This window comes from Coloeus monedula, assembly GCF_965178545.1.
Source record: "Coloeus monedula genome assembly, chromosome: 8".
NCBI lineage: Eukaryota > Metazoa > Chordata > Aves > Passeriformes > Corvidae > Coloeus > Coloeus monedula.
The window spans coordinates 17302439-17316788 of NC_138788.1; the positions used below are offsets into that span (position 1 = coordinate 17302439).

General features: G+C 40.6%; 1 protein-coding gene across 2 annotated transcripts in view; it reads right to left on the minus strand.

The window, feature by feature from the left end:
• Nucleotides 1–6970: 6970 nt before the first annotated feature.
• ADK (adenosine kinase) overlaps nt 6971–14350 on the minus strand; it is a 272472-nt gene continuing 265092 nt past the window's right edge. For both annotated transcript variants that reach the window (XM_082286036.1, XM_082286037.1), the window contains exon 11: nt 6971–8144. In XM_082286036.1, the coding sequence (XP_082142162.1) occupies nt 8020–8144 (125 nt within the window). In that variant the 3' untranslated portion in view covers nt 6971–8019. The remainder of the gene's footprint in view (nt 8145–14350) is intronic.

Below are 14350 nucleotides of genomic sequence, written 5' to 3' on the forward strand. Positions count from 1 at the left end.
GTGTATTTCTGACTGTGGAGCAGAAGGCAATCCTATAATAATGCCTCATCTTTACCAATCATTCCAAATTATTCACATGAAATATCCTGCTTTCTCTTTTGGACTGTAACAAAGCTTCTGTTGAACCAATTATTCACTAGCTATTCATGTATTGTCAAAAAAGAAATCACAGAAGCTTTGCCATTAGGAATAAGATTTGATTGGCAAGGCACATGGCTTTGGGGTGGGTTTGCTTATTCCACCTTTTTGCTCTAAAGCCATAGCTTTTAGCTGGTAATTTCCACTGCTATAATCTGATGGAAAGTGATAAAATGCATCAGACTGCAGTAGTCAAATGAGAAAACACTCCAGATTAGTAGGAATATAATTATGTTTTTCATGACATTGATTTTTTATTTTCTAACTGATAAAAGTAAACAACTAAGGGGGGGGGGGAGTGCCAAAAACCAACATTTAGACTTTAGTGGGATAATTAACTCAGCAATTAAACATATTTTGTATGCAGCATTTGTCCTCCAGAGCACACAGCATATGTGACGTTTGTCCTTCATTCAAATTCTTGCTTATTGCAATCTTTTTATTTCAGCAGGAGTGGCAGCCGGCGGGAGTCCTGCATGAAGGCCCCTTCCATGGTGCTTTACTTTTAAAGATGAGTATTCACAGCTCGGATTTGGAAGAAAAGGGGCAGCCAAAAAGAATCATGAAATGAGCAGAATTGAGAGGCAAGAGGCCTGTGCAACAGGCATTTGTTTCAGTTTTCTTTTTGCCAGTGATGTTTGAAGGGGAAATAAACTGAGCCCCTTGTGATCCTCTCTGCCCTGTGTGCCACCCAACAGCTGCACAGCTGCGCTGTGATTGGGGCTGCAATGGCAAATGCCCTGTGCTCTGCTCCCACTCAGTATCACAGCATTGTGAGGGGCAGGTTATATCCACAGAAAATTAAAGAACGAGAATTAAAGCCAATTAAATAAAAGAGGCCAGTCCTAGGGCTCCCTGCTGGTACAACAGAGTTGATTTCTCACTGCTGTGTGAAATATAGGAAGAGACATAAGCAACAAGGGATTGCTAGAAATTTCACTAGCCTTTTTAGCACAGGACAGTTCTTCTGTCCACAGTTCATCAAAGAGTGAGTGAGTCTTCAGGGAAGCTGATTTTCTCAGATTTTCTCCCCTGTGATACAGGGGAGATGTCCTCCCCACTGCCCCATCTTTATCTCTTTTAGAAAAATGAGGTCATTAGGAAAAAGTTCCTCATCTAGGATAAATAAAGCATACTCCTTGTGACTTTGTAGGTAGGATGAAGGGGGACAAGCAAACACTGTGTCAGGCAGAGGTGAGCAGATCTGTCATGCTCAGGATGACACAGTACTTCTGCATGTCAACACAAACTGCAAAGCTGTAGCTGATACTGTGCAAGTTAATACCCAAGCACACTACAATTATCTTTTTTCTTTGAGACAACAATATGTGAGGCTTTCTTCAGGGCAGAACTCTGAGCCTCAGGGATACTCAAATAACTTCCTACTCTGTGAGACTCCCATGGCCCAATTTAAGCTGCTGCTGCTGCAGGGTAGAAGGGCTAACTTCTGAGATGGCATAAATTTCTATAGTAAACACACTATGACAAGTCATTCCAAATTAATTTCTTCCTTTCCCAAGCTGAATTTGCTGGGTTATATGCTAAAATCTTGATTCTTGCTTTGTCCTGAAACGTTGTGGTGCATAATAAACATGAAGTCTCAAAAGGTTGTTTCACTGCTAATTTCAGGCAATGGAATATAGTACATATGTATTCATGATACATGCAAAACACCCTGTATCTGGAGCACAGCCTTCCCCAAATCCAGAGTGTTCATCTTGTGAAATCTGTCACCATTTACAGAATGCAAAAGTTGCACTGACAAATGCTTTTTACTATCAGACATAAAATGTGTTTGTTATTGTACTGACCTTGGGAGACGAAGAGGGAAGCTTTGTCCTTACCCTGCAAGACAGCCACAGCAGCTGGCTATGCTTTAGGACAGGCCAGACTAAAATAGGTCTGTCCATGTGAGAGGTTGATAGAAGAACTCTAGAAATTCTGCAAGTTATTCAAGTGCCATTAATAGACCCACCAACAAGTAATATCTCTGAAAATGAATCCCAAAGTTAGATCAATGATTTAATTTTTAATTCACTGATCCACAGATATGACAACAATCTAATTTTTGGAAACCACTGTGATTGGTAACTGCCTCACCCCTTAAAAAACCCCAAACTGACTCTTTTTATAAAGCTAACTGGGCCACGAGGTGTGTTTGAGCTCTGCCTTGTCCTCTGGAGAGACACGGTGTAGACAGGGCAGCATGGCCTTCTAATCACTTAGATTTGGTAATTACCACCACAGAGGAACAGCCAGCAAATATAGAGGGGAGGAGGGAATGTAACTATTCCCAGGGACCCAAAAAATAGGTATGTTCCAAGTAGAGCAATTTTTAAGTACAGTGAAGTGCTACTTCTAGCATGGATAAGAAAAATAATAGGTAGAAGGAGAGGTGATTTTCAAGCTGAACCTATTTCTTGAAATATTCTCTCATATGCTGTTATTATTCCACAGTAATGCTTCTTTTAGGGCAATATTTTACACCAATGTTACCATCTCCATGGCACCACAGACAGGGAGGCTTTCTAAGCACACAATTTCTCTCACACTCAGTTTAGGAGCTCTTCCATTTTTCTGTGCATTTACATTGCACCACTGACTTGAGATATTTGATCCAGAATAATGATAATGCTTTGCTTTTCTTCATTCCAGCCCTTCCAACCTCCTTTACAAATGTCACTCGGAAGTGCCAGGGCCTTGGGAGGCAGAAAGCCCAGCCAAAGCTTGCCTGCGAGTACCTGGCAAAGTGAGGACCTGAAGACAGATGCACTCGATCCTTCTCTCACTTGAGAGGCAGCTCAGGTCGACACGGCTCTAAACTTTGGAGATGATCTGCCTGCTAAGCTACAGCACATTTATGATTTGCGGGTTTTGAGTTTGACTTGGCTTCATTTTTTAACTTTTGCATTTGGCAGCTGATGGCTATTAACTGTCACACTCCAATAACCAGGGGGTAGTTAGAACAGCATTAAATATTTGCACTGTGCAGCAGGCTATACTTCATCTCAGTACACATGAATCCCATGCTCTTTTCACACTGGAAGAAAACCCACCTTATTGCTATTCAAATCTATCTGTCTCTCTTCCCATAGTGCCATTACACATGCAAGTCTCGTCAGTGTCACTGACACAAAAAACCCCTCATGTTTTATGCCAACACCAGTGACACCTGAAAAAAACCCCAGGCACAAAAGAATTACTGTTTTTAAGACTTTTGTTTATTTGGTCTTTATTTTCTAATAAGGTCACTTATTCCATGTCTTCATAAAAGTGTTTCTCCTGCCCTGCAAGACTGTGTGTTTTCTTTCACAGGAGCAACTTATATGCATGAAAAGTGCATTTTGGTAACTGAGGATTGTCCATTTTGTATGTCCCTGGTTAAATTGTGAAGCTTTATTTTGAAGACAATTTTTTTCCCTCCTCATCAAAACTGCCATTTTGAGTCTAATCTTTTAGGAAATATCCTACGTAGGCACTCCTTGTGGTCCGCTTTTAAAAAAGCAAAATTTATTTTGGCCTCTGCAGGAAGCATTTAAAGCACATAATGAATAATGTTTGACACAGGAGTCAGTTAGCAGTCATTTTAGATTAATAACACTGCCCAGAAAAAAACCTTGCAGGGGATTAGACCAAGGGAAAGATGCTTAGGCAATAACCTCTGAGCCAGCTGGTTGCTGAACTATTCACAATAGACATAACTATCTCTGAAGGTCTTAAGTGTGAGAATTATCTCTGGGAAGAGAACAATGAGTTAGTGAGATATAAAACAATAGTCTCATGCTCTAACATAAGCAGTTAGCACTGCACATGTTCTCTTCTCATTTAAGCTGCAAGACTTTCAGACAGTAGCAGTTGGTGCCCAAATTAAGACTTCCTCTTTCCCTTTGATCTTATGTAAAAACTAATGAATTGTATAATCTCCAACACCTCTGAAATCCCGCTGGTTAAAGGGAAACCCTCCCTACCTTTCCCATGCCTGTCTCAATTCGCTAAATGGGAGCTATATTTAACAGCAGGCCAATCACATGATCACTGAAAAGGAACAGCACAAGGATCTGTAATCCTAATGCTCTGGAGCTGTGATTGCTATAAATCCTTTGCAGAATTATTTCCTTTAAATCCCAAACATGTCATCACACTTTTAATTAACATTTCTTTATGAAAACTGTGGATAAGACCCTTTAAATTAAAGACTGTTCCCAGACTTGTCATCTTAAAACAGTGTGCATTTCTATTGTCATTTTCATGTAGCATATTTTACTTCACTTTCATTTAAGTAAAGCTTTTTACTTCCCCTTTTCCCTCCTTTGCCTCTCCTATCTGAACCCTCAGTAGTAACAGCTAGCACTATTTTTCAAGGGTAAACAAACAGCTCTACATTAGTTCACATACAAAACAGAGCATTCAAACATTCAGAAAACCAACAATGAGCACAGGCAGAGATGTGGCTGATACTGCCCTACTTGAATTATTCTTACCACCTTCACTTTGCAAGTTTACCATCTAAATGAGCTTATCATCTTTACAGATAGAAAGAGACTGTGAGAGGAAAGTGATTTGCCCGAAGGTACACAGTGGATCACCTGCAGAAGCAGAGCACAACCTTTATTTCCTGATTCCCAGCTCATCATTCTTCTTATTTAGCATGTGGCTTTCGGAATACGGGGCCTGTTTCCTTGCCTGTTAATCTGAGCAGCATCGCTATCCACTGGTATTAAAACAAGCCTAAAATGCACAATGCTGGGCTCAGGAGATGCAGTTTTATTTCCAGCAAAAGGAAAGTTTTATACAAGTAAGGGATGCTTTGGCTGTTGGCTAGTGGGAAATGGATCTCCAATATTTGTTTTCCTGATAGTAACCCAGGTAAAAATGCTCTCTTTGAATAATGGCTCAAGTCCAGTGACAGAGTCACTTTTGTCATCCCATCTGGGATTTGAGACATTGGCACACATCACTGGCAGACAACTGTTCCAATGATGTTTTTCAGAAAGCTCCGTTTTCTAACATGCCTCTGTGTGGAATAAACTGGAAGACAGAGGAAGATCATTTGTGAGAGAGAATATTAAGGGTGACACTATTATCCATTATATAGATAAACCCCACCTCCAGCAGTAAGAAGGAGGAAGGAATACAGATCCTCCAAAAAATCCAGAATGAAACTGTCAGGCAATCTGATGGCACAAACTGAAATTATTTAGCATGATTTGGCAATATGTTTCTAAGTATCTATCTAGCACCCAACAATATCCACTGACAGATACTGGAGAAATAATGAATGGCTAAATAGAGCAGTCAGACTCTGATGCCCTTCTATGAACTGGACAATAGTTTATTCCTCAGCTGCTCCCGCTGGCTTCAAAATATGCTTTGTGGCTGACACCCAAAGCCAAATGTCAGGAGCCCAAGCTTATTGAACACATCAGTGGAAAAACTCAGAACAGAACCTCTGACTTGACTCTCTTGCATACTGAAGTGAAAACAAGGAATAGAAGAAGGAGGGAGGGAGGGAGGGAGGGAGGGAAGGCAGGGAGGCAGGGAGGGAGGGAGGGAGGCAGGTAGGAAGGAAGGAAGGCAGGAAGGCAGGAAGGCAGGAAGGCAGGAAGGAAGGAAGGAAGGAGAAAGAGTCTCTGCAATGTTATGACTACTTGCCTTTACATATCCTCCTTTTCTTGACAGTAGTTATGCAGTCTTGCAGTTTCATTGGTAAGATAAACAATTTTTACATACTTGTATTCGTTTTAAATGAGCCACAATTATCAGGCCAGGACATTGATAAAGCTGTTTCAAAAGGAATGGAAAGTGTCATGGGTGTGGAGCAATAGGAACAGCAAATTTAACCACCAAACCATTGGGGTTTTTCTTACTGGCAGTAAGAGTGGTGTGGCATATGTGACCATATATTAAAAGCAGGGACCGCAACACATCCGTCTTCGGCCTGTCAGTTTTTCTTGATTAAAACATATCACACGGATACATGAAGTTAAAAAATTAGAAACTAACTATGTGATGCAAAAAAATCACATTCTTCTGATCAACCCATAAAGCCTGAAGACCATTGCAGACTCCTAGTTTTGTTTGCCATTCTATTTTCACTCCAACATATTAATTTCTCTTCCTCTCACCTATGCCAGAACATGAGAAATGTACAGCCTAAAGCTGTTTTAAGAGTAGCACTATGATGAAACCAGACAAGTCTTATTTGCACAAAGCTGTTCATGAGCAGGTTGGAAGACAGACAAGGCCTGTACACAGAACCTTTCTCAGGCAGCACGTGTGAGCCAGAGGCCTTGCAGAGCAGGAGGGACTCACCATGCATGTGCTTGCAGCAGTGCAGTTCCACGGACCCGTGAGGATTTGCAGAAGTCGCTGGTTGATGCACTTGCAGGAATCCCACACCAGGTGATCTCTTAAGATGACAGACCCTGTTGTCCAATGTGCCAGACTGGATGCTGGGCCCAACAAGGGAATTGGGATCATAGCCTCGATTCCCCCTATGCTCTTTGCAATACACAGACTGCAATAACAGCATTCAATCTCTGTGAGTCCTTTGTTCCATCCTGGGCAGTACAGTGTGAACCCGGAACTGTTAACATTCTTTGATGAACACTAGCCATTAGTTTTTCATCTCTTCTGTAGTACAAACACCAATTTGATGTTCCTTCTCTTCCTTACTGCTGAGATCACCCTTGAACACCCACCTGGACACTGAAAGTCATGCATGAAACGCTGAGATTTAGCACGTACTGTGGGTTAAGAACCCATTTCTTGTTCCCATTTCAGTAGGATACACAGAAGAAAGACAGACACATATGAATACAAAACCAGGAGATACTGTATGACAATTTTTTATTTATCAGTATCAAATTACATAGCAAAGTAATGAATGCAGTGTCAGATCACCTTTTGAATACTGTAAATACAAACAAAATCCACCATATTGCTTAATTATCCAAAGTAAATTAAAAGTTTAAAAATGTGCGTTTCAGAGATTCCATTTGGCATATCCTGTCAATATATCCTGCATAAATATTTCTGTACCTCATTTTCATTATGTGTACCTTAATGTAGCCTCTAGAAAGCTCACATGGAGGAGATAGGACCTATCTGTATGTTTATTTTCACCAACAACTCATGCATCTGCCCTGAAATCACTGAAAGTACCTATCTGCTAGCTGACCTGACAGATAAAAGTGACTGTACCTATAGACCTACAGATGTAAGGACAGATAAAAGTGGCCAGACCCAAAGCTACTGCCATCAGTGCAAGATGGCTGAATGCATGATATCAGCTGTGGATCAGGTCTTTAAATTACTGACAAAGCAGTGATGTACTTTCATGGAAGCTGGGCTATCTGATGGCCAGATCTTGTACACTCCAATATGTATGGAAATTCCCGGGATATTTACACCACTCTTTACACAGGTCTGACTCTGCTAAACAGAAAGAACAATTCCCTGTTTATAAGGTTAAGTGACAAATAAAGCCAGGTCTGTTGATTTCATGTAAGTTGAATAGGATTTGGCCACAGCTGGATACAAACTAGATAATTCAACAGAAGTATTTAAATGGTGCTAATCAGCGGTGTCATTTAAATGGGACTTCCTTGGAAACTGTGTAAATAGAACACTTTTTCCTGATGGATGAGATAATAAGCTTCACTTAGCACTGTTTCCAGAAGTTAAGACTACTGAGACATGGCAGATGTATGAAATGGAACACACCATAGAAACATATATTTTGTTTAGAATACCATGAACAGAAGTACAGAAGCGTTGATGCAGGTACTGGCAAGGTAAGGAAAGGGAAGGAGGAAAAATTTTAGGCAGCAATCCCATGGCAACACAGAAGTTACTCTTGATCCCTCCAATTCACCACTATCAGTGGAAGTCAGGCTTCTCTGGGAAGGTGCAACCTGAACGCTTGATAATTACGCTGGCTGCGTAATGTCCAGCCCGGATGCACTCGGTCACCGGCCGGTCATAGACGAGCTGGGACAGAAAGCCTATGGGACACAGTGGGAGAGAAAGAGAAGGGAGAAAATGGTCAGATTATTTTTTTGAGTGTACCTGTTTGTTACAGGGCAAAGCACTGAAATACTAGCCTGCCTGTATGTACCCCTGCAGCCTGGCCAGCTTAAATTGAGAATCACACTTGAGTGACCTGCAGGGCTGGAGTGGTGGTGCTGCTATTTCTTTCTGAAGTCTTCACTTGGTAGCTTCCAGTAAATTAAAGATTATCAAGACTGATCATTATTAGTGTTCTCAAAATGATTTTACCAGCATTCTTGCTCTCTTCTTTATGGAGACAACCCCTGATTCCTCAAAGAACATTTTAAAAACAAAGAAGCAGTTTTGCCTGCTGAAGAGAGTTCCTTCTGTTCTTACTGGCTACAGCTACAGCCCCACACCACTGTGTCCAAGCTTTTCTCCAAAAAAGAGAAAGGCATGCAATGAGAAACATTCTATTCAGAGTTACAGGTGCTCACAGTGCAAAGAAGGTGAAAAACTTTTACCTGACGAGGAAAGTTAGATGACATCTGCTGCCATTGATTATGGGACATTGAATCTAAGACTTCAGCAACAGGTACCTCTGAGCATGTGCAATACCCCCCTGAACAGCAAACAGCAAACCAGGCGCCTCTCAGAATCGGGGCATGCAGTTCACGGCTGCAGCTGGCACAGCCTGGCATGCACAGCTTGGAAAGCCAGGAATCACTGGGAGCTGAGTGCTCTGAAAACCTGAGCACCTCTTAAATGAATAGAGGCAGGGAATCCTGAAAAGGTACTTGGAGAAGTTAAGTACAAGCAGCACCAGAAATTTTATGAACTGAGTCCCTCATTTCTGAAACATTTTGTCTTGCCTGAAACTATTGTGATCAAAAGCGTGACAGAACTTATGGCAGAGGTGAAATATGTATTTTACATTTGGAAGAGGTCTTCAAGATGTGAGAAGTAAACTTGGTATCTTATAATTTACAACTCTACTCTGTCATTCTAGAGGTAATATTTTATTCACTTTTATCCTGTTTTTAATATGTTTCAGATGTATCTCTCTTCCTTGTCCAATCACAGAAGGAAAGTGAGACTTCCCCAAGAAAATCAGAATTCTAGCAAGCTGAAAGATGTTCTTTTTAAAGATTTCATCCACCATTTCAATTTCTGTCATGCTCAGGCTTTGGGCCTTGACAGTACAAATGCAGTCTTGAAACCATGTCCCTGCTACGTACTGTGTAACTCATAGGTACCAACTTCTGACATATTGCAAATTTTATTTCAAAGCTGGTATGTTTTGCTAGCTTGCTTCCATATTCACTTTCTCTGTCCATCTGGGTTACTGTTGGGACAAAGGCTCTACATTATATTGTGATGTTCTCATTTAACCTGTGCTCCATTTCTAAATATTTCCTTTTGTGGTATGCTACAGCATAATTTTAGAAGATAATAAAAATATTTCATCCTATGCAATGATGTCTGCTCTTTGCAGATTAAATATCATGTAAAACAAGAAAAATAAGGTTAGATTAATGAAGGATAATACTGGTGAGCAAAGGATCTGTTTTCATGAATTACCAATATCTATCTTGGCTTCTTGGTCATGACTGATAGTGAAAAGAAGCCCAATTGATATATAGTTTTCTCTAAACTGCACCAAATTGGAGAAGAGTTTGAAACTACAAAATTGATAAATCAACCACTTTTCATTGGAATATGGAGGACATAGAGAGTAGGCAGATTAGTTAAAAAAGGAGAAAACTCATAAATTTCTGTCATCAATTCTTTTCTAGGAGAACTACATATTGGCTGGAATTTCACAGATATTGGCTGACAATAGCTGGGAAAAAATGACTCCTTCACCAACAAAAGGTAAGTCCGTAAGCTCAAGTGAAGAAGACAGGAGTTATCAGTATACAAAGATAAGAATCTGAAACAGGAAGAAATTGTGCTGTGAGTTCTATCACTGATGGCAGTCAGGGATGACAGACAACACAACTGTGGCAGGATGGTCCAGCTGCAATAGTTGGGTAACAGTTGAGAAATTCAAACAGCATGCCTGGCAGAAGTCAGATCGTTTCTGAATAACGAGATGAAAATGGTCTGCTCTCCATTAAATTAACATGCATTCTTAGGAGAAACTTTCTTGGATACGTGGAGGGTGTCAATCATTAAATTTAAACTGCCTGGGAGGCAGGAGCTTGCCAGTGTGCTTCTGGGTGGTTAAAACTTGAGAGCAAGTTGCAACCATATGTAAAATGAGGCTGTTCAGACAGTCCATTTCTGACTCAGTAAGTATGAAGATGCACTGGGCAGGTCTCCAAAGGCAAACATGGGGCTAGGTTTTGTGCAGAGCATGAATTCAGAGAGAGGTTTATACAAGAAAGAACAACTGTCCTCTACATTTATGATCAAGGCATCAAACATACATGAAGATGAGAAAATCCACAGAGCGAAGGACCATAAAACATGAATTACTTTTCAGTACCAACTAGACTGACACTGTCACCACCTCCCAGGCTCACTGTAGTTTCAAGTTAGCATGACTCTTTTGTCTTCAGTGAAGCTACTTCTTATTTATTCTGATCTAAGTGAAAGCAGAGTCAGGTGAAAAAACATCTTGTTTTAATTGGGGATAGAAATGAGAGCTCTGTGATTTCAGAGTGGTGCAGAAATGACATTAAGTACAGCTGTCATATATGAGATATGTAGAAACTGCAGTGGGGAGTTTGCCCTCAAACCATTCTCTTGTCTGCTGAGTTTCTCTTAAAAGGTATGCGTTTCATAGATGAAATGGAAATAGCAGTCTCTGACACAATATCGCATCGAATGACAATACAAACACACATATCACAAACACAGAACTACATCACATAGTAAGACTAGGCAGCTGGCAAAGCAGACCCCGAGGGAACACCAGAAAGCAGTGTTGTTTGAGCAGAGAAGCAAAGAGCTCTATCAGGTTGGATGCCTTAGCTGCAGAATGTTCTTTTCATTCTTTTCTGTTTTTTAATGCAGTAAAAAGCAACATGGTCAGAATATAATTCAGAGTTCGCCTCCCCCAGTGTATAAGGTACTGTGATGCAAACCCCATGAGTCATATTCTCAAGGCATGGATTCAAATCTGAGTTCCAGCTGAAGAAGTTACTCCCCCATCTGTTTTTCACCATGCTTCTTTGCTGCTGGTATAACCTGATACCCTGTCAAAATGAGCCAGAGCAGTTTAAACAGTAGCTGTTTAAACAGGGGATCTTTGCTAACCCAGCTGATTGAAACTGAAGTGGGTTAGTGAGCACTCAAACAGCACGACCAGTGAGCAGGGTGGTGGAGGGAAGATTAGAAGCAGTTGAAGGCTGTAATCTCTTTAAGGTGCCATGACTGAAAATGCAAGAAGATAAGTGAACATGGCTTCAGACTTACTTCATACTCCTCCTACAACTTCAGACACCAAAAGGGCAGGATTGAACTCTGATCCTGTATCACAGGCCTGGGATCACAGACCTAGATCATCTCAGCACATACTAAAGTAGCTCAGCATCTACTTCATTTCTGTGTGGTCTGAACTAGTCCCTGGCTATCACTGGAATGAAGTGCAGAAAGCATGGTATATTTTGGCTACACAAGACAGCCTCACTTCAAGTATTTTACCAAAACAACTTCAGGCAATATTGTTTACCATGTTCTAACTGCAGCTGTTCTGCTGTAGCATTTCTGCACTGCTGAAGCTGTGCATGGTGTTGCAAGCATTGTGCACCACTCTCGTCACACTAGAACACAAAGGTAAGAGCCAAACTCAAGGCTTTCCCGTCTACCTCCTGCCTTGTTATCCAACATGTTACCTGTTTATGGAGTAAGGCAAAAGGCAGTTGTAGGATGTCTAGCAAGCCACCTTGATGTAATGAGCCATCCTGGTAAGCTTTCAGAGTAGACTGGGATGCCTTTTGTCCTTCACAGGCAAGGATAGCCAACTAACCACCTTGCACCTACTAACAGTGAGAACTTATTTGGAACTGGGTCCAATTCATCCCACTTATCTTCCTAGAAAAAAGACAACTTTGCTTCAAAAGTTGCTTTAAACCTTAGAGTGGTACAAAATGTATTTGCATTCTCAGATGACAGAAGTGATTATAACATACCAATAGCTATTTTTGGCCCTTAATTATTTCTTTTCTGCTCAGTTGAGAAAAGCGACTCTGGAATCACTTTGCTCTGAAAAGCGTGCCTGAAATATTTGAGAGTTAATCTTTATTATCTCCAGCTTCCTTACTACATATTCTCAAAGACAATGTTTGTAATTGTTAGGTCTGCAAACAGAATGATGGACAGAAAAGTGAAGTTGCTTTCTTCCTTTTTTGTGCTCCCCATCAAATGGAAAGTCCTGTAAGCCAGGTGTGGTGCTTGAGCTTCACATCCAGACCCAAACGGAGGCCCTCACTGAGACCAGCTCAAATCTCTTTGGGGATGCCAGTATAAGTTTAAGAAGACACAGCAAGACAGTCCACTGACTGACACAAAAGGTGTTGTCTTCACTTTGTTACTCCTAAGAGTTGAGTAGCATTTAAAAATCATTAAAGGAGAACCAAATTGATTTCCTAGCAAACCAGATATTTCAGAGGCAATTTCACTGAAACCAGTGATTTCTTTGAAAGTTTTATTTCCAGATTATTAGTGGCAATTCTGAATGAATACTTAGCCCTAGTGCAGTTGGGCACAAATGTGGGAGTCCAATGGTGGAGATTTAAAACAGTTCTGGTCTGCTTCAGTAATGGTTTAACAACACTTAAAAACAGCTCATATTGAAGCCAAATGTTTCATTTCAAATTGTACACTTGACAATTAATTTTAATGACTGTTAATTACTAATGCTGGCTGAAAATCCATTTATAGCCTCCGACACCCAGCTCCCCCACTACTCGTCTTTCTTCAGTTTCTCTCACACTTCCAACCTTTACAAAATGCCCATGGCAAAATTATTATTTTTTTTTTAATGCAAGAGAGAAAAGCTGAAAAAATCCAATTATCAAATGCATCAATTATAAACAACTACAAGCTGACCCTGAGTCAGAGCCCCTCAAAACCTTTTTGCTATGTGATTTTCCCAGACAATTCTGCTTCCATATGAACCCTGAAGCATATAGTCCATGCTAGCCAGGCCATTCACCATCAGAATTGTCCCAGCCACAGAAAGGATCATGACCAGCTGAGCTGCCTCCTCTTTTTTGTATTTAAAATTTCTTCAGCCTAATTTGTGCACTGCACTTTTTAAAATGGTGTTATTCCACCATGGGGACAGTTGCAAACACCTTTCCACACTCTTGTTCATATACAGAATTTACCACAGTTGCTGGAACACTCATCTTTTTTTATGTGATTCCACTAGATTTCCAGGCCAGGAATGTGGGAAGATGCAGTTTTCAAGAAACATCACGCAGTCGACGTACAGCCTTGTAGCTATTACAATTGGGGCTTTTTTGGATGTCTTTTAGCACTGTTGGAGTGGGTTAATGTTGTAGCAGGAGCCTGGTCAGTTGTAATCAGGTGGCTGGCAATGCTGCTGCCAAGAGCCAACCAGCCACCCTAGATTTTGTAAAAGATGTTGGCATCAGTTGATTCTGCAATATAGTCACTGAACGACCGTACGTCAACATGCTGAGGTTTCTCCTTTTTTAATTTTGTGGCAGATGGTGGATATTACAGCCAAGAACTGTGGTAAGCCAGAGGCCCTGCCCATTGCTATCAAACCAAATGTTGGCTATTCTAAATGGAAACGTTTTTGATTAAGGGTGGGATTTGGCTTCTTTGGTTTTCATGTCTTTTGGCACTGTGGTCTGACACATCAGACTTACAGTATATAAGACAAATTAAATGTAAGCATCTTCAAACATTCTATATTTCTTTCAACCTCCATGCACTTTAGCACTTTCTCTTCAAAATTTACTGTAAGAATGATTCCATACATGTATATATATGTTATTAACTACAAATGTATATGCATAGAAACATGTGTCTTTTTCTCTCCTTGAAAATGAAATGGCTCTGTGCTTACACAGAACTGTAGTGCCAGGCTAATTACAATTGAGAGAAAAAAGGTTACCAACCCTTCCGTAAAAATGGTCATTTAAGATGTATATCTAACAAGTGGCAACCTTGAAATCTCTCACTGAAAAGAACATTAGAAAATCCTTTCTGACTACACCACTGGAGGAAAGTTTTAATA